General features: G+C 37.5%; 1 protein-coding gene across 1 annotated transcript in view; it reads right to left on the bottom strand.

Annotated features, from left to right (window-relative positions):
* The window catches only part of colec12 (collectin sub-family member 12), a 29,262-nt gene that overhangs the window by 6,392 nt on the left and 1,012 nt on the right, over positions 1 to 21,858 (bottom strand). Inside the window, exons 2-3 of the mRNA XM_007548517.2 lie at positions 18,560 to 18,610; positions 1,479 to 1,601 (exon numbers count right to left, since the gene is read on the bottom strand). Of these exons, the coding sequence (XP_007548579.1) occupies positions 1,479 to 1,601; positions 18,560 to 18,610 (174 nt within the window). The remainder of the gene's footprint in view (positions 1 to 1,478; positions 1,602 to 18,559; positions 18,611 to 21,858) is intronic.

The raw sequence follows: 21,858 nt of genomic DNA on the forward strand, positions 1-21,858 counted from the left end.
ATCCTATACCAGACCTTGCCAAATTTATATCCCTCTCTTCTTCTGTGATTCAATATTTACAACAAGCCTGTATGGGAAAAGCAAAGCAATTTTTTTTCAAAGAATTTAGCAAAGACTATAACCAAAGATGATTGAAAATTGTGAAAAAATGGTGAAACTATTTTTGTATGAAGATGTCTATTGATGTCCAACTGGGCTTACAAACTTGTTAGCATTGCTCAAACTGGCAAACTAATGTTCAACATTTTCATTTCTAGACAGGACTAATCAACTAACATAGAGTATTTTTCACCATAATTTCTTAAACTAAATGAGATGTCTATTAACCTTCAGCGTTTGAAGGCCTGAGGCTGAAGAGAAGCTTACTTTGGCACTAATGAGCATTTGAAGAAAGCTTGCTAACCTAAGTTGCTGGAGCTGGTGCAGACACTTTGTGACACAGCAGGTAGCAAAAACACATCTCCAACAGGGTAAAGTATTCAAATGTTGACATGAGGCTCAGTACACAGAGAAGACCAAAGAAAAACAGAATACAGCTTGCAACGGTTTTCTTCAAAGTTCAGCTGCTTTTGACACTCGTGAGTGAACTTGTAGTTCACGAGACAACAAATTGGTCCCCGCTAATAAAATTTTTCTTTGGGTTGTTAAGCTATAGTAGTCACTGCCTGGTCATCTGGTATATATTAGAGGCAAACCATCAAAATAGCACGGGCTCCAAGCCAACCCACCCGTAAAGCTGCAAACCTACAACAATCCTGACAAAACTTAAAAGGCAGCAGTCAGCTTTAGATCTCAACTTGTAGATTTTCCAACGAAGGCATTTCATACTGCCAAAGAGAGCTTTGCAGTGCGTTTGGACCAGATAATACTTTAGAAAATTTTGCTCAGATGTTTCGACAGGTATACAGTGATTGTTCTGGATCACTGTTCTGGATATTGGACAGTTCTCACTCTGCATTATCTTCTGACAATGGCTTTGAGGTACTTGAATGTATCTCTGTTTTTAATTAATGTCTTCAAAAACGTCTCAAAACACTAAAACACTTTGCAGTGAGGCCACTGTCACACAAGGATTTCAAGTCATGACTAATCTTTAAACAAAATCATATCAGTGAAGAACAATGTGTCATAAAGGCCTGTTTTAATCAGTAAATGTTTCTCTGAACTTTCTTATTTTTCTGACGGGACTGAAATGATCATTTGAAATTCTGCATGAACTCAAATTACTTTGTGAAATTCCCTAATCTGCAAAACACCAATTTTACCAGCAGAATTTATTAAAAGGTTTCCAGAGGAGTCTGAATTTGTCTTTCTAGTTTTGTCACAGTGTAATATATTGTGGAAATTCCAGTAAATGAATGCGGGTGGTACATTTTCTTTAGAAAAGGTAAATGACAAAATAACACTTTTTATATGTCTTTCAGAAAGTGTACAAAATAGTTTACAAAGTGTAACCGTTAACTTCCTTTTTAACTTACCTTTGTACCCGAGGACAGCCACTGCTATAGTGAGCAGGGCGCAGAGCACATAGAGGAGAGCGATGGCTGCCCTTAGTGCCCAATCATTTTTACACTTTGTGCACTCAGTACCCTCCTGAATTCCTGCAAAACATAACAGGGTCTGTGTTACTAATCTGTCTACAGAATGCAGTAAGTCAGCTTAGTCATATTCATGGATAACAATGAGGGCCAGCTGTTACTACATAACTAAAGATGGGAAGCAAAATAAAACTAAACAAGCCAAGAAAAAGTGAATGCACTCAGTGTTTTGTTTTCTTTTCATAACTAAGTTAAATCCAACATTTCAACACTGGGACACCCTGAACCTTTTGTCAGCCAAGACTGAACTGAAAACATTTGGTGGCATGAGGAGACAACGCAACTCAATGAAACTGCAAACACTGTCCATGTGCTAACCATACCACAACACTGCATTCCTTACCGCCAGCCGATCTACAGCAAGACGACAGAGAAACTTTTTTATAATTCATCTCGCAGATGTTCACTGAAACGTCTTAATAATCCCCTGAAACAATGATTCAATGATAAACATTAAGCAGGATGTTTACTTTGGTTCAATAGAACTGACCAAGCAAGCACAGCAGGAGAACAGCTGGCTGAGACAGTGATGGTTATTATGGGAATTGAAACCTATTGAAACTTAATCAACTTTAAATGAAGATATGGCAGTTTATGTGTTTCATTAAGGTGGAAAATAAAGTGTTTAAAAAATATTTTAGAATACATATTCAATGTGATTTCTTTGTGTTCCATTAATACATTTGCAAGAACTGCAAAGCTTTTTTCCCCTTTGTCATAATGGGGCATTTACGTTTAGTGCCCCATTATGACATGGGTTCATGGACCCATTGTCTTACATGTAAGCATTTTGAGGTTGACAGGTCAAAACAACATTTGATATACATCTGTAGCAGCATAAAATGTTGAAAATGTGAAGCACTGAATACTTTCCAGATGCACTGTGCCTTAAACTTCAATGTATTTTATTGGGATTTTGCACATTTGACCAACACAAACAGTGAATAACTTTAAAGACAAAGAGAAATCTCAAAAGGTTTTCAATTTTACTACAAAGTATTTGTATTCAGCCCAACTAATCTGGTACAGCTTCAGCTACAGGTCTTACGGTATGTCTCTACAACCTTTGACCATTCAAGAAATGAACATTTTGTCCATTGTTCTTTGCTCCAGTTCAGTTAAATTCTCAATAAGATTTGGGCCATGATTTTAACTTAGCCATACAAGCAAATTAATATCCTTTAATCTAAACAATCTGACTATGGCCCTGGCTGTGTATATAGACTCATTGTCGAACTGGAATATTAACATCCACTCCAGTCTCAAGTCTTTTGCACTGTGTAAAAGCTTTTCTAAAGAAATGCATCACCATTCTACGTCCACCAACATCCATCATCATGGGGATGGTGTGTTCAGCCGATCTACAGCAAGACAACAGACTACCTGTACAGCGAGGCACTCGACCTAGCAAAAATGTAACTAAGTCATGTAGGGGACACATAACCACATGTGTAAGAAAGTGATCTGGTCAGAGAAGACAAGACTGCTCTACATTTGAAATGCTACATTATATCCTCAGATAACTTTCTCATTTCACACACAGCAACTTGCTCTGTCTCTTTAAGCCATGATGAAACTGCAACCAAGAGACTCTATCCTTCCCAGAGATGGGTTGGGCAGGACCGCAAGAGCAGCACTGGGGTTTAGCCTCTCAGTTTTGGACCCACACATCTGTCCAAACATCCCTCCTGACCACCTCAAGGGACCCCTTTATGGACCCAAACTTGAATATGTAGGTCTGTATGATTTGTACTAAGAGCAGCATGACGGGGGCGAATGCAGGGAGCTTGATCAGAGAAACCTCCCTCTGTTCCTTACCACATGCAGATGAAAGTACAACACAACACCATGTAAACAGGCGGCTAGACGGCTGCAGGTCATGGGTCAAGAACAAGGGAGAGAATAGTTTTTCTTTTGTCTCTCTTGATTAGACTTTGAACCACAGTTGGGGAACTTTTTGTGTTTATCCCAATAGGAGGGTCACTTAATTTCAAATACTACCTACCAATCAAATCAGTTATTTCTCTTATATTTCATTTTCACTTATATAACTATATTACTATAAATAATAATAGTAATATACACATGCACATACAGATTCAAACTCATAAAACCAAGCATAATGCTCTAACATTTGTTATACACACCATCAAAATTTAACGCACATTGCGTTATCAAAGTTGGCAGAGACAGGATAAGAAACGGACTGAGACTGACCACGTTCTCCCCTCAGCAACACGTCAAGCAAGATGAAAGCCGATGAAAATTCAGTCTGAGGAGCCTAGTTTTGACTCTTTCCAAAGGTGGAAAGTTTTCCATTCCTGTGCCTGTCCAACTTTTCTGCCTGCATCCAAGGGTTTTTGCTTAAAAAAACAGTTCTGTCTCATATGGTGAACAGACTAAAGATGGTGAGTAAAGGTTTCCAATGAAGGTGCAATGCTTTATTACTCTGGTTTCAGAAAACAACTTCAAGGTTCCTTGGAGGAAATCTTTCTGAAAGCCAAAGACTGTACATATTTGGGGATATTGAGGTTTTTGCCACGTGAAATCGTATAAAATAACAACTTAGAACTAATTGAAATGTCTTATGTTAGGATAAACAAATCCTTCAACACAAAATTTTAACAAAATATTAAGCATATCCTTGAAACACATGCAAAAAAATAAAAACCAAGCAGTTTATGTCCTCTGTGTGTGCTGTGTTTTCAGATTTTTCCATTCCAGCCACCTGCAAGATTTAATGTGAGTCAGCAAGTTTCTTATGTTTCATAGGTCCTTCTTACTTTCTGCACATAAACTATCACAGTACATAAACACGCTGACACATGCATCCCACAGACTGCATGAGAACACATGACCTGGTGCAGAGCACCGGAGGGCTGAGCCTGTTGAGAGTTAAGAGCCTGGACAGCAGCCAGGACGTCCCAATCAACAGGCTGGACCGGAGCCAAATCATTTCCAACAAGTGAATAAATGCCAGGAAAGCTTAGAAGAATCAAAATGCTAAACTATGACTGCTGTTTCATGCTTGAAAGGAAGACATTGTCTGTATAATCTCAACATTTTACTTAAAGTAAAGAAAAGGATGTACTTGTGCATATGACACAGTATTAACACTCTGCAGTATTATATAGTCATATTCGGTACAAGGAAACAAGCTGTTTCCTTGTACCTTTTTTCCTGTCAAATGCCAATGAAGCTGGCACTTTTTTTTTTCTCAAATTTTTAACATCTACAGTTTGTACAACTGCTTTATGGGTATAAACATGAGGAAACAAAGGAGATTGTGATGTTTTGAAGTTTTTGTGGTGTTTTTGATACACTCCTGTTCATGTATGCTGATGGCATAAAGTTCAGTGTCCTGCACCATTGTGACTGGGTATGATAATTTCCCATGATGTTACCACCTTGCTTGATTTTTTTCATAATAAAGGATCCACTAGAAATCTGGAAATACATTTCTAATGCTCCATATATGTCGTAGTGTATGCTATTTATGAACATTTCTGATGTATAGACACAATCTAAGATTTTTGCAAACCATGAACACTTTCAAGGACTTAAGTAGGTTTAGAGGATCGGTTTCACCACAGCTTCATGGTAAAAATAGAGGAGCAGAGATAGACTGCTCCTCTAAAGTTTCTGTGAAACTAGTAAATTTCACAGAAACTCACTAGTTTCTGTGAAACTATCTGTGAAACTTCGTACTATGACGAAAAAAAAAAAAAAAAAACAAGAAACCACACCATTTCTAAGTACCTGCCATTAGACTAGCGTGCACGCACCATCTCACTCCAGGCTGGCAGTGGAAATTTCCATAGCAACACAAAGAAAGCTTGTACAGCCTGGAGTCTTTTTTGTGTGAAGAGCCTTTGTGCAGAGTGTTAATACTGTGTCATATTCGGTGAACGGGTGGCTACCACAAAATTCCTTTGACTTCACCACCTTCGACTTGGGGTTGTCAGAAAGCTAAAAATGTTAACAATTAAAATACCAGTAGTAATATAAACTGACCTCAAGTGACACATCACAACAGAGAAAACTTATATTTTTGTCTCAATTGCATGAAGGAAGAGACATATGTCTTTAAAGTAGTTAAGCTGTGTAATGTTAATTCTGCACCTAAAGTCTACAATCAGAAATCCCAATAATTTATTCACACATTGTGGTTAAAGATACAAATTTGCAGATACAAAAAGGCTTGGTTTAATACAAAAATCTTAATAAAAAAGCTACAATTTCAAGTTATCTGCAGTGGAAATTTGAGACAGAAATATAAGGAAAAGGATAACTGCATCATGTAGAGAAAAAGTGCCATTGGATGGTGACCAGAGCCAGGCTGTTAGCCATAGGTTGCAACATTCATGCACACAGGGCTCTTTTTAGTGTTAAGAGTCTATCGCTACTGTGTGTTTAATGGCTCAGCGGGGATCAAGAATGTCTGCCAGGTGGCTAGTTGTCTGTTCAATACTGTGCTTCAACAAGCACAAGTGTCCTTGTGCTTGTTGCTGATCTGCAAATTGGTGTGTGTGTGAATTTGGCTTGCAGTGTGACAGTGTTTTAGTTGGTTGTTAAGACAAAGCAAGGCGTATTCAAATTCAGACCACTTAGCATTTAAAAGCGCAACAACATGCAATTACCTCTGTAGCCATTCAAGGCGGCTGTGGGACAATTTTTATCCTCATTTTTGTTCTCTAACCTGTATCCATTTTGTACCCAGAAACAAATCATTTTTTTCTGACTTGTACTCCACCATAGCGCAGCAGTTTTTAGACTTTTAAAAGATTATTGATTAAATAAGGAAATAAATTATCAAAAAGAAAGTCAAACCTCTGAAATAATGGAATTAAATTTAAATTTGATACATTTAAATGGGATCAATTTATTGGTAAATAATTTACTCAAGTTTTTAAATTACATTTCTGTTGATGCACAAATTATAAGATATGACCCCTGATCATCATAATCCTGCTGGTAGATGTAGTTTACCGAACATACATACCAATATTTACTTTAGATGATAGCAAAGGTTTTTATTGATTGGCTATCAAAACAGGAAAAACACTAAACAAGGTATGTAAAAACCTAACATAATGTCAATATTAAATGTCCTGTGCAAGCAGCTTTGTCTCTCAACCAGAGATTGAGAATATTATGAAGAATGAAATACACTGGAGGTTTGTAGTGTGGGTCTAACATGAGGTTTCCTTGCCACTAGCCAATAATAGTGATATATTCGGTCTCGGTACAATTCACCAAGACTTTGAACATCCACACTGCTCTGTGTTCAAATGTATTTTCTGCATAATTCCCACTGACTAACCCTTATCTAAGCGGAGCTTTTTAGTAGTGTCACTACCTAAATTGGTGACTTGGATGTATAACACAGCAGATTGACTTCAACCTTCAGCTGCCTCTGTTCTCTCAAACAGAGGGAAATGTCCAGAAGGTGTTCTAAGGTCGTGACTTTTCACATAGGATCTCTGTATAGCAGAGACTTTCCTCCATGTTTGCACCCCCAACCCTTCCCTATGTTTAGTCTTTGTTGCAAGAAGCTATTGTTTTTAAAAATCCTTACCCAACGGAGAGACTTTCAAAAATTCTGTGTGGACTGGATCATGTGTGGGCTCTATATCCAAGATTATATCCAAAAATTATAAAATAATAATTTCCAAAAACAAAAATGAAAAAAAGTAGTTTGTTTTAAAAGAATGTGTCTGTTTGTCCTGACTCTGTACATGAAGCTTATAAATTGAGCGAGAAATATTAATGACTGATATAAACTTTTTACTCTTATGTTTTCTATTTGTTTGGATTGAATACTTAGGCTGCTTAGGTAATACTAACAGTCTCATTTTCAGGAATTTTAATGTAATTGTCGTCATTTCTCTCTTTTGGTTTTAATTAGGTAACAGGTGGTGCCTTTCATTCATTTGTTGCAATCATGTTAAACCCACGGCGACGCTTATAAAATACACTGAGGTTTCGGTGTCCTCCTCTGGCTTTTACAGCTAGCATTCTCCAGGAGGAATGTTAACTGGAAAGCATGAGGGAAGCTACCACTGCAACAAATTACTACAACATTAGGTTGTCTAAATTGCTGAGTCAGTCATAGCATGTCCGGGCTTTCTGTTTGTTTGGGTTTTTTTTTTTTTTTCTATTCAGTCTTCACTAAGAGGTTTATGATTCTTTAAAATGAGACCCAGAGCTCTCAAAACATCTGGGTCTGGTTACAGCCGAGCCAAAAGAAAAGACGCATGAAAACATTTGATACATCATTCCTTCATAGTAAGCATGACGAGAATGAAGGGGTTAAGTCTTGAGTTTGCAATTTTCAGTGTTTTTATAAGAACCACATTCACAGCTCTACTCAATCCCCTCTTACAATGATAATAAAAAGCAGTGGGGCAGGCTTACATAGGAATGTTAAAGTTATTAAAAAACATTGACACATATTGTGTCCCATGATGTGAAAGCTGAGATTGTTTAAAAAAGTGAAAAAAATGTATACGTATATATGTTAAATATAATTTAATCAAATTCAAATTGATTTAACTTGTTAGTAAAGAAAAATACTACTTTAGTTTGATTTAACCCTAATTTGATAAAGATGGTGATTAGTATTAATATTATTTAATCTGTCAATTAAAACTTACAAAAAAAAAAATAGAATTAATATAATTTAGGTCCAAAATTCTAATTTCTACTGAAGCTTTGTGGAGAGAAGAACAAAAGCAGAAGATAGTTCTATATTTTAATGTCTGAATGTTGAAATGCAATAACTCCTGGCCGCCACACGAGGCTGCGGTATTTAAAAGCACAGACATTCTAACTGGCCAAAAAGTAGGTCTTAAAACTGAGATTTAAAATCCAAAGAACATGGAGTGGATTAGATGGCATTTTCTCATCACATCTGTGTGTGGTTACATTCAGACGGGCTATGACAAATGGGCCATGTGCCGTAATCCTCAGGGGCAGATTTTTGAGAACATACACGGGCTTCTTCAACTAAGTTGCACCACTGTTGGGGAAATTTTATGATGTTGGGTTGGATATCAAATGACTCTCTTTTTCAGTCAGTAGCTGCTCCTAAATCACATTCTCTTCTCTCCTCCCTTCGGTCGTGAAGTGCAAGATGAGATATTACAGTTTGGGTCACATCTGCTGGTTAATACCAGCTCAGTGATGCAATTTAGCTTGTCACTTTAACTCACTGAAATAAAGTGAAATTATGGCAGACAGATTTCCTTTATTTTGCTCAGAATTCATATTTACCACAGAAGTAAAGTATGTTTGCTCGCCAACCCTGAATTATGCCATATTTGGTCTCACATTTTGACACATCGCAACTACAAATTTCAATTTATTTTACTGAGAATGAACATGTAGATTGTCCTAAAGCAGAAGGAAGGTGGTATGTAGTAAAGTGTAGCTTGTTCATGTGCAGCCACTCCGTTACCAATGCTATGCCCAATAAGTGGCAATATGAAGAAAATGACACAATTCTACACATTCAGCTTAATTGTACATCAATGAAGCTCCTTCTGCTGTCTTGATATCTTACCCACAACTTTCTTCAAGAATGTTCTGCCTCTTAAAGCATCCTACCTGATTCAAGTAGCAAAGCTATTCCTTTTATCAGATGTTTTTTTCCCAGGCACTAAAAACAGCAGCTATCAAGCCACTGCTAAAAAAAATAACAATCTGGACAAGTCACTACTGCAAAATTACAGACCAATCTCCAACCTTTAGTTCATCAGTAGAATGATTGGAAAAGCTGTTTCAATGGTTAATTAGCTTCTTAACAATGACCAACCACTTAAATGTCTTTTAATCTGCTTTCTGTGCTCGCCACAGAACTGAGACTGCTCTCGTCAAAGTGTTCAGTGACATTTACATTTATGTAGACTGTGGAAAAACCACAGTGCTGGAACTGCTGCACCTCAGCGAATTAATTCAACGGTGTTGACCATGAAATATTACTGAAAAGACTGGAGAGCTGGATTGGACTCTTTGGTCAACCTTGACTGGATCAAGAATAGGAAGTTCTTTGCGTCATTGGGTAACTTTTCACCTGAGTCAACAAAGACTGCATGCGGGGCGACCCAAGGTTTCATCTTGGTGGCCTTCTAGTTTAATATCAGCATGCTCCTGCTGGCTAAGATTATTATAAGTAACGGTAAATTACCATAACTATGCAGATGCTACACAATTGTACAAGTTTACATTAGCCATTTTCTTCCTGTTTTTTCCATTTTATAATTATGTGCTAATTCATGTCTGTCTACTTCATAAAATTCTGATAAGATATATGTGTAAGTTTATAGATTAAAAATACTTCTGAAGGGCTTTGTTTTGTAATCATGATAATGATTAAGATAGTCCTGTCTCTGAACCACATGTACTGTTTTTTTTTTGTTTTTTTTTACTGACCACAACCTGAACATTAATATATTGTAATCTATAACAATGACGTTCAGTGAGTAGGTTATATAGTCCAAACAGATTACCTAAAATATAGTTGCAGCCAAAACACAATGCAAGAAAACATTTCTTTTATTGCCAATCTTCATGCACTAATTAATTAATCAATTAACCGGTTGTCCTCTTCAGAACCAGCACACTTCTCTTTAAAATGCAAACAATTTGCAATAAAAAACCTCCTCTTTAGAAAAGACATTTTTACAAGCATGCATTTAGGAAAACATGGAAGCCATAACTCAACTTTATTGGACTTAGAAAAGAAAACAAAACCTTTTCACCATTCCTACTCATGTTCAAACGACGGTATGTTGGAATGAGTTTATTTCATTAGAACCTCAGTGAAGCAAAGCAAACTGACCGTTCATATTTGGGTGTCATTCAACATCTGTTAAAATGTATTACATGTGTTCCACAGATACGTTTATGTATTTTCATATATTACTGTATATGCACTTTAGTTGAAGTTTTTATCAATAAATGATTAGATAAGTGTGTTTGTGTGATGGCAACCTCAGGAAAATTAAAAACTGTGGTTCACTACACACAAAACTATGTGAACTTTTTTCTGTTATACAGTCTTGATGTGAAATCCTATGAAATCCAAACAGGACCTCTTAGCCAACACACTGAAAAAGTCAAACTCAGTACTTTCATTTCTTTGGAATCATTTTATTATATAAAAAAATACATTTAAAAGCTTTGAGTCAGGAAATTTGGCAGATTATTTTCCGTTGCCTTATGTAAGCAGTTCACTTTTAAAAGTCCCTTATGGATTCTTTGTCAGCAGATTAGTCATGATTTCATCAACACACAGCAATTAATGATAGTGAAAAAGTGTTTAGACGTTTGACATTTACAGAGTCAAAACAGATGTTTGCTTTAGCTGACAACATTCTTTTGAGTAGAGGTATAGAAATAATCACGCTTTAACTTTAGCAAGCAGCTGAAGTAAGACCTTAACATGGGCTAACGTGGCAGAAAATGTGCTGTCAAAAATATTAAAATAATAACGACGATCATCTTTGAAAAAGAAAATCTGAGCTCTGTGGCTTCTGGGCACAGGAACTCAGAGTAATAGGAAACCATGAGCAGAAATGGTAAGAAAAAGTGTGAAAAAAAAAGAAAAAAAAAAAGAAAATCCAAGAGCAGACAACCAGCATCAAGCAACAAACCGTAACTACTAATATTAAAGCATCACTATGATTCATCTACGGAAAAACTGAGATTCCACATTTTACACAAAAAAGCACTAATTAGGAATGAGTAAATTACTCATTCAAAGCACACAGCTACAGAGCAGACTGACTTTGTGGATTCCACTATATTGTTTTAATTGGACGGTGGTAATGTGGAGAACAGTGGGAGGAAACTGGAGTACCCAGAGAAGCATGTAAACATGTAACCTCTATGCAGGAAGATCCCAGGTAGAGAATCGAACCCAGAACCTTTTTGCTGCAAGCCAACAATTCTACCAGCTGTGCAACTGTGCATAAATTGATTTCAACCAAACTCTGTTAATTCAAGAAGACAAAGAAGAAGAGTGCCTTTCAAAAACTAAAATGAAAACGCGTGTTATGAGTTAAGACTAGAAAAAAATGGTTGAGAAGAATACACTGGTTAAAAAGAAGTGTAAAAAAACTCATAACAGTACCAAAAGAATGATATAATCAGGCAATCTAATGCATTTTATAATACACCCCCCTTCCCTAGATAATTAAATAAAAAAAATAAATATGAACTGATTGTTCCTCAGGCTCCAAACATGAACATTGTAAAATAAATTTCTTATCCTTTCATAACAAAGCAATGTTACAGTGGCTATTTAAACTTCTTTATACACAGTCTAAAGATTTAAGGCTCTCATTATTCTCATAACAACACTACATCCAAGAAAAGCTAACTGAACTGTGTAAAAGGTAATTAAGAGCTATGACTTTGTGTTCCAGATGTTCGTTGTTTGAAATTTTTCATCAAGTTCCTATAAAACTTTGCCTATTATAGTGAGCAGTCCTAATCTGTCTCTGGTGTCTGTTTAGCTCACTGACAGAGTTAAACGGCACGCATACGGATCCAGTAAAGAAGAAACTTCAATAAAGGTTGTACTTCCTAAACCCAAAGTGTTGCTTTGTTCTACACACCATATTATTTCTTTTCTAGGAATGTAATTCCTTTGTTACCAGAATGCAGCAGTTTGCATAAAGATGAGCACTGTGTAAGTGTGAATAATTATTAAAACAAGTTATTAAATTGTAACCAAGCGGGGGAAAACAAACAAAAAGACATTACAGTATATATAATGAATCCCAGGGTGAACTCTCACAGATATCTATCTGTGTCCCTGGAAGAAATTTTAAATATCAGAGCCTCACTAATTTTACCCACCCCACCACAACATGAGCATAAATAAACCGAGACATGTTTTGTTACTTCGATTCAGAAGACTTCATTATACTCTCATGTAAGTCCAAAACCACTGTATCTGTGAGCCGAAGTTGAAGAACACTGGAGTTAAATCTTAGCATCCATCTGTGCAGATGGGATTTTTTGTGGTTGTGGCTGCTGGCTGTGCAGCCCACCATGGAAGCAATTCCAAAACTGAATCAGCAACAACCTTAGCTCAGCCTGATGTGCAGCACCCCGTCCCCTTCTGCAACCCTCCTGTTTATAAGCTTTATCGGCCAGCTGAGCCAGTAAAACCACAAAGCGTGGACCAAACCAGCCGTCCAGCCAAGAATGGCTTTACTTTGTGGGAAAAGACGCTGAGCACAGGGACGATAGTATCTGAATTCCTGTTTTACCGTGGTCCATATCACAACCAGAGAAATTATGCAATGCACTAGTAAGATAAGTTTTTAGAAATTGATACCACATGCAAAGTCTCTAAGGTACAAAATAGTGAAGCAACAAGTCACCAGGCCATTGCCCTGCCTTCAGACATCTCATTGTTTGTCCTACATAAATCTTTAATATGGTGCTGACATCCAAATAGGAGGGCAGCAAAACCTCACACACTTGATCTCAGAGTTCTACCACTTCTGAAGGAGACAGAAACAGGCACAAACCAGATAATTAAGATCAACACCAAATCAGGAGGGATCTAGAGAGTAAAGAGTTTTTATGCAAACTTCAAAGTTCCGGAAAGATCTTAGTGGTTCCCAGCAAGCTGGGAACCACCCAGCTGAATAGTCCGTTGTAAATTGGGCCTGCGTTTCTACCATACACATTGTATTGCTTGCAAAGCAATACAATGTGTATTTGCTTTGCAAGCAGCAATAAAGGACACATGAATAATTTTCACTATCAGCTTGAACTGCGTCATCCAACCTTTGGCCAGTCTTCCTTAAATGTTCCTTAGATGTTCCTTTAATTTTCCTTTGAGACTCTTTGGTTAGCAATATATTTTCTTTGTTCAGCCTCCAAGGCACTGGCCACTGTTACAGTGGCATTCTCATTAGTTCCACAGATTGCATAAAGATTTCACTTAGATACAGACCATGTTATCAGGATTTTCACTCACCAGCAACTTTTTTAAATACTTGGTATGTGGTTAGACCCCCCCGCTCCATCAGAGCTGCCCCAACTGTTTATAATATAGATTCAACAAGGTGTGGGAAACATTTTAGTTCATATTGTCATGACAGCTTCCTGCAATTCCACTACATCCAAAAGATATCATATTAGATTCAAGTCTGATGACGTTGTAATGCAGTGAACCAATGGTCAGAAACTAGCTTGAGATGATGGAGGTGAATTGTGACTTGGTTACTACCGGTTAGCTAAGAACAGAAACTCTCATTTTTATTGGCAGCAGCTTTTTGGAGTGCTGTTAAAACAGGTGGAACTCTGGTTAAATGAATAGAAGGCATAATCATGGGATATTTTTATGTTTCAGAAACTGAATTTATCTCCTGAGCGTATAAGCTGGACCTGGATCTTGAAATGTGATTGCAACAGATAGAGGTGAAGTTAAACTCTGTAGGACTGAAAATTGTATAGCTGACCCCACAAAAATAACACAAGTGTTCTTGTGAGAGAACGTGTGTACGTTATCAGAAGAAAACATGCCTTCATTTATCTTTTTAAACATTTGAGAACCTTACAAATGGAAAAACTCCTTACTGTTAAACACGACCAAGCCAATCCAGTATGTTGGTAGAGGGCCAACATAAGCACAACCACAGGAACAAAAGTGCTACAGTCAGCTCTGGGAGCTGGACGGTGAGCAGCACTATAACTCATGCCAAAACAAAACAAACCAAAAAAAAAATTCTTTTGAACTTTCTTTGTATTATAAATAGAGGATGCAGTGAGGTTTGAGTTGGCCTCTTTGGGACCGGCAGGCCTCCATTGGGTTACACAGCATTGCAGAGGTAGATGTGCAATTTCTTCACTGAAAATTAACTGAGACACTTCTAATATTGAGTCTGTTGTTTCTGTGATGGAGCCAGGCCTGGCTTTGAACAGAGATCTTGTCAAACATCTATTATGTGAGAGAAGACACCCTATCAGATGACGGCGGGTTAAAGGCGTTCTGTTGAAATTGGCCCAGATTTCCCAGGGGGGACGGAAAGGCGGAGTGGTGAAATAGAAAATTTGATGAGGTCGGTTAAGATGATTCCAGTCAAAACTACAGCAGCAACATATAAAAGCCACTCACACACAGAAGCTCCTTTGCAAATCCATTTTTTTAATCATTTAATAGTTTGAGAAAAACTAACTCTAGTTTATTGCATGAAGGAGAATCCAAAAGAGAATTAAAAATCCAAGCATTCGATCAAATTTTTGTTTCACTTTTATCAAAAGTAAATCATACATCAATGCCTCCCCCATGGCTTTAGCAAATCCTGTCCTAGCACAATGTGCCAAAGAAGGGTTTGTCAAGTTCTTATTAACGTCTGCATGTCAGACGCACAAAACAAATAATAGAATCAGGACCTAATCCGGACATAATTGCGCTAAGGGTTCTGGATAGTTGACCTGAGCCCCATCTAAATCTGTCCTCAATTTGAGCAGAAATGCTTGTTGCATACTTTGGATTTTCTCACAGCAGGATGCAGATATTCTGCCCCTGTCTGGCATACATTGTGCCTCTCTTCTATTGGTCGATTAAGTACTAACCAAAGATTTTGTGACCGATAACGACCCAAAACAATTTAAACAAATCATCCAAGCAAATATTATACCTGTACTGTTTTATCTGTGTACATCAGATAAAATAGAACAGATACACACATGAAAAGAAAGGATTGTTTCTGCTTTCTTCTTGTGAAGTTAACCTTTTTCACGATGTCTATAGTGCTCTAATGCTTCTTTCCTCCTTCGTCTCCCCCCCGCCCCCTCCCCTTGACTGGTTTTTATTAAAAACACAAGAGTAATCTTTCATTAGGATACCAGAGCACACACACTGCATGCATGCATGCATGCATGCCCTGAAGTGGGGTCGTAAGTAGAAGGCAGGCATTTTGAAGACATTCTTTTCTCATAATAAAGTCCCTGTAAATTAAAGCCACTCGCTGTTTTGCTCCCAAAAATAAGTCAGGCAAGGAATGTGACTCCTCTGCTCAAAATAAGTGTTGACAAATGTTTCCCCGCTGAAAAAAAAAAAAAAAAACTAAAATCAAAAACAACCCTGACAATATAAAAAAAAAAGTAAGTTGAAAAACTTTTTGAAGAAAAAGAAAGTTTGCCTCTTCTCTTGCTCACAAACCTGGATCCTGACTCCTGTACACTCCACCTCTCCTGCTTTGTGCGTTTACAAGTTTGCGTTGAATAAACTTCCAGTACGGACACAGGAAGCAAATCAGCAGCGTCTCAGGTTTGGATTCACAGTGGAAAAATAAACCGTCTGTGGAAAGCAGATGCCGGAATGAGTTATGTACTTCATTCCTCTCCTTGCTAAAAACATATGAATGGCAGAGCAGTCAGAGTTTTCTGTCAGTGCACAAGTATGTGTGGTAGACGAGGAGTTTACATGTTTGGAAAAGGCATTTGCTTTTTTCCCCCCATAGATGAAAAGATTTAGTTCAGAGCAATAAACTGCGAGCAGGAGCCATGAGGTTTTTTAATCAAAGGGCAAAACAAAAGCTGAGTTACTAAACCTTTTTTTTTTTTTTTTACATTTTGTTGCATTTTTGTTACAGCAAGAAACATCAGTGCATTTTAATGGGATCATATAATTAAGCAACATTAAGTAGTGCATAAGTGGAAGAGGGTGGTGTGCATTTGTACTCGAGCTTTTCTACATTTTTAACTCTCATCTGCATCATAGCTTTTAGACCAATATCTCAAGATTAGAAAAAGCCATGGAGCGCTGTTCATTATCTGTAAAAGAAAAGGGACAACAAACCTAGATGTCCACCTATATGACAAGCTGGGCAAGGAGAGCACATATCAGAGAAGCAGCTAAAAACACAACTGTAACAATAAGGGAGATGCAAGAATCTGCAGTTCAGGGAAAGGAATCTGTTGACAGCATAACTATTTGTCACACACCATACAAATCAGAACTCCAGCTAATAATGGCACGAGGAAAGCCGCTGCGCGAAGAAATGTACATTTAAGGTTTGTCACATGTAGAAGACAGCAGCCATGTGAAAGAAAGGCTCTACAATGTAACAGTTTTAGCATACACACAAAGTACTATGAGTGAAAAACTAACATTGCTCTTCGCCAAGACCACACCATTCCCAGAGTGAAACATAGCGGTGGTAGCATCATTATGCCGGGATGCTTTTCTTCAACCTCGTCAGAACCGATGGGAGAATAGACGAATATAAAAAATGCACAATCTTTAAGCATAACCTATTACTTCAGACTGGAAATGAGATCCACCTTCAAACAGAAAGGCAACTGCTACGACAGAATGGTTTAGCTTGATGGGTAATCGCGTGTTAGAAGAACTCGGTCAAAGTTCAAACCTAAATCTTATCGAGAATCTGCGGTGAGACTTGAAAACCCACGTTCACTGAGACTCTCCATTAAGTCTCACTGAGCTTGAGCTATTTTGCATAGGACTGAAAAATGCAAAATATTCAGTCACTAGATGTGGAAAGTTGATAGAGACATATCCCAAAACATTTGCAGCTGTAATTGGTGGTTCTACAAAGTATTTAAAATCTCAATGCAATACTTTGAAGTGTGTGGCTGAAAAGAGTTAAACGGGTGTAAATACTTTAGCAGAGTGATGTATTTCTCCATAGTATTTATACTCAGTCAAAGTAACTACCACATAATGAAGGCTCTGTGAATGTTTTGTAGGAGTTTATTTATTATCAGATACTTAGAAGATGGATTTTATGTGGAGTGATCCTTTAACCTGGGAGCTGATTGAGTACAGCTGTTTGGTAACCAAACGTCAAGCCTATACATGAAACACACATGTGTTCAAAATAAATAACAAATGCATTAACCCCAATTTGGTGATGTTAAGTTGTCCATATCAAGACAAATGTTTAGTTTGGAACCAAGAAAATCCAAACTGTCCACTTATTAAAAGCATCAATACATGCAGATGTCAAGCAGGCAAGAAGACTGTATAAACTAAATGTGGTGACATACAGTCTGTGGATTCCTGCTGCATTCACACCTCTTGACATATGGGTGCCTAATGCTTGAGCAACACATAAATGAGCACTAAAACACCTCTTAAACCAAATAACCTCAAGTGCAGTAACTTGATCTTTGCAAAGGTCCCAGGGTCAACCACTACATCATCCCAAAGTTGCAGCAGCACAAGCCAAAGGAGGCAATAACACATAAGGAGATGTGCAGGAATTTTGGATCAACTTTGCTGACCAGTCAAGTTGCATTGGCTCAATGGACAAAAGACATTGCCTTTCTCGAAACATCAAAAGTCCCACTGCATTGAGCCCTCAACAATTTACAGCATATGCGGTAAGGATGAGAAAAAAAAAATCCTTTTTTATTAAAATGGTTTAATTTTACACTTAAGAATAAAAATAAAACAAACAAAAACTGAGAAATATTTTCAACCTAATCACTGGTGCACACACCTTGCATTGCCAGTAAAATATATGAAACCGAAACATGTCAGCGCACTCACTGCTGTGAATGAACTAAAACACTCAAGCGGAGAAACAGTGAGTAGAAAAGTTGATTCACAAAAGAATCACTTGGTACCGAGTGAAATGAAAGCACTCTGATATTGTGAAAACAGTGCGAAGTCAGCGGCTGGTCAGGAACACCCAGAAGTTTGTGGTTTCCATTTTTACTGTACACAGTAGTCGTATAAAAAGGAAAAGAAACAATGAAGGAAAAAGCCAAAAATGAGCTTGTTTCTGGGAAATTCTGGTTTCTGTTTGACCTCAGAGATTAGTGTAGGTGGGATCTACTCCAAGCAAAATACAACAGCCCCTAAAATGCAATAACTTGTATTAACATGAACATTGTGTTATTTGGAGTGAAACTAATAGGAAGAGTGGTCAGAGCTGGAAACGAAGGAGGAAGCCAATGCTCACCAAACCGTTTATAGCCGAAGGACTGCACCTCCTCTTCATCAGTAAATTCGTCTGCAGAGGAAAAAAAGAAATTAAGTAAATAAAAAATGATTTAATTTAAAAATATGAAACAAAACAATAAATGTTTAGCCTTCAGAAATGCAGGTCGTTTAACATGGTTGGTTAAGTATTTTATTCACATTTCCGTAAACAAGCTTCATTAAAAAAAAAAAAAAACTTAATGAATACTATGTGTTGACAAAGATTATTTTATGCTACTTTGATCAAAATGACCTAGACAGATCATAAAAAAGAACAGATTCAAGCTCAGAGGGTAAAAAGCCTCCATTGAGAAAATTGGTTTCGTTTGTTTCTGGGAAATCACAGTTACCACATAGCAGACCCCACGATGAGCTAAAGAGTGATATGAATAATCCAAGCTGTTGTAAAGGAGGAATTTTGGCTTTCCCAACATCTCCACTAAACATTTTCCGGTTTATGTTTATGCGCGACATGATTGTGTTTGTATCACACTTGGACAACATGAGCGTCCCTGGCTGCTCAAGAGTCATTCAGGGGAAATCACGCTTCGCTTTTTATTTCCAAATGGCTGATTTAAAAAAATGTGAATCAGAGTGAAGCTTGTTTGGATTTAATTTGTAAAGGCTACAGCTGTGCTACTTAGGAGGAGGTTGCTCAATATTAACATTTCATCAGATGGGAATTTCATTTGTTTTACAGACGAAACTGATGGACCTTTCCCTGTAATCTGAACGCACAGCATTTCAGAAGTAGCGTATTTTCTGGACTATAGAGCGCACCTTACTATAAGCCGCATTTACAAAGCTTTTTTTTTATAAAATAAAAACCTGGAAATGTATATGCCGCACCGGGCTATAAGCCACTGATATCTTCGCCGCTCTCGGTTTTCCTTAATAAATCTGCTATTAAGGGCGCAGCCCCTCCCCGTCTCCAACGCCAAACCATGGATTCGGCAGTGCAGCGGCTATCAATCTGTGCTGCCAGATCGACAGCCTTCAACTTAAAAGCTGCATCATATAAACTTCTTCGTGTGGTTTCCATGATGAGGGGGTTTGAGTTTGAAAATATATTTCTCCTTGTATCTGCTGCTATCATGTGCTTGTTCTAAATGAAATATAGCACTTTCTTCTTTGATTTCCAATTTTGACTTCCAATGATTCACTTCCTGCTAAAGAGCCCCCTGGTGGTTGAAGAAAAATCCACAGAAAAGCAGCACCGGGCTACAAGCCGCATGGTTCAAAATATGGGAAAAAAGTAGCGGCTTATAGTCCGAAAAATATGGTATTTCATCGTTACACAACTATGGATAAAACAAACTATTTAAAAAAAAAAAAAGTAAGACCACCTTTATTTTATCATGCTTAATACACCATCTTAAACAAGCCCAATCATTGAGTTCAGATGTTCCAACCACTTCCATGGCTGCAGGTGTATAAAGTTAAAGCACACGTGGACTGTATCTTCAAACATTTGTAAAAAGAAAAAAATAAATAAATATATGGTCCTTCTCAGAAGCTCAGTAAAATTAAGGACTGTTCCATGTGTTAAATTCCACCTAAAAAATTCAGCAATGACATTTCTTTTCTGCTAATCCTTCCGGAGTCAACTCTTAGTGGTATAATAACAAAGGGGATACAAATACACTTTGAAATGTCACTCCAGGTAAAATGAGTTTGGGTTTTGTGGTTGCAAGGAATTGCCATTGTCTGAGTGTGGTGTGCCAGGTGTAAGGTTTTAAGGAGGTTGTCTTATGATGTGGGATTGTTTTTTTAGGGGTTGACCTTTGACCTTCAGTTATGGTGAAAATACGTCTTAATGCTGTTGCTTACAAATAAATTCCGGACAATTTTATGCATCCAAATTTCCAGGATGAGTTTGGGGAAGCCACCAAGCAAGGTCGAGAGGAGAGATTAAAGTTGGTGTGAAGGAACTCCAACTGCCTGGCAAAAAGTCTTGATTTCAATCGTAAACTAGAGTCAAAACTACGAACCAGGTTTCATCTCATCTAACCTCATACATGCACTTCTGGAAAAGTGTTAAAAAATTCCAATAAACACACTCATAAACCTTCAGAAGAGCCTTCCCAGAAAAGTAGAAGTTGTTATAGCTGCTAGGGGTAATCCAAGTCTATATCGAGATTAAGATATCATTACAGTTTGTGTCTGAATGTGTGTATGTGTGTGTTTGTGGCAAGCATCTTGATATTTTTGGCAATATAATGTAGTATAGCGTATAAACTCTGCAATCAATTTTAAGCCACTGTAAGACAAAAAAACCCTGTTAATCTAAGGTAGGATTGTATCCAAAACATGTTTTCTTTTAGAAAATCTCCAGCACTATTCAAGTGAATTTCAACTGGCTTTCATTGCAATGATTAAAGCTGAATTTTAACTAGTCCTCTTTAACACATTAATGGAGTTTGATGTTAAGCCGTTACATCGTTCCTCTGCTAGCAATCTCTAAATGGTTTTCTTCCATTTTTCCAAGTGTTGAAATCTTACACTTTGTCACACTAAATTTCCCCTGTTAAGTAAAACCATCCTCCACAGCATGACAAGTATGTTTTGAAATGGGGATGGTGTTTTCAGTGTTACAGTGCTAATTTTCCAACAAATTCTGTCTCGTCTGAATTTGCTGTCTCCTAAATGTCTCCTGGCAAACTGGGAATCTGACCTCTTATGGCTTTGTACAACAAATCGTGTCTCCATTTTCAGGCTATGGATTAAGCAAACGATTTGTGCCATGAGCTACTCTAAGCTTGGGTGTTTTGTTTTTAGAATCTAACCCTGCTAGAAAATTTTCCACGACTTTATGCAAGCTGTGTTTGTCTGTCTTCATCATGCTTGTTTGTTCTACAATATTCTCTAACATTTCTCTGAGACCTTCATACCAGCTTCAATTATGCAGAAATTATGTCATTTGCAGACCTAAAGGGGATGGAATCTGCTCTCCACATTTTTTTTATTAGACATTTATTTGCAAAAAACAACAATAACAACAACAACAACTGTGTATCATTAAATCCGTCCTTGTTTGTGGTTGTAGCGTGACAAAATGTAAAAACATTCAATGTGGTGTGAATACTTTTGCAAGGCCCTGTTGTTTTTCTCACAATCTACAGTTTTCCGAGAACGACCACAAGGGGGCAGAGTTGTTGGGATGTTCATTCTTTCCCACAAGTTCATAGCCTACTGACTTACCCAGAGAGGCTGGGAACGACATGCCTCAGTCTTTATTTAGCAAAGTCCAACACATCAGGGAACCACATGAGCCTCACA

This window comes from Poecilia formosa, unplaced genomic scaffold, assembly GCF_000485575.1.
Source record: "Poecilia formosa unplaced genomic scaffold, Poecilia_formosa-5.1.2 Scaffold27, whole genome shotgun sequence".
In the NCBI taxonomy this organism is placed as follows: Eukaryota; Metazoa; Chordata; class Actinopteri; order Cyprinodontiformes; family Poeciliidae; genus Poecilia; species Poecilia formosa.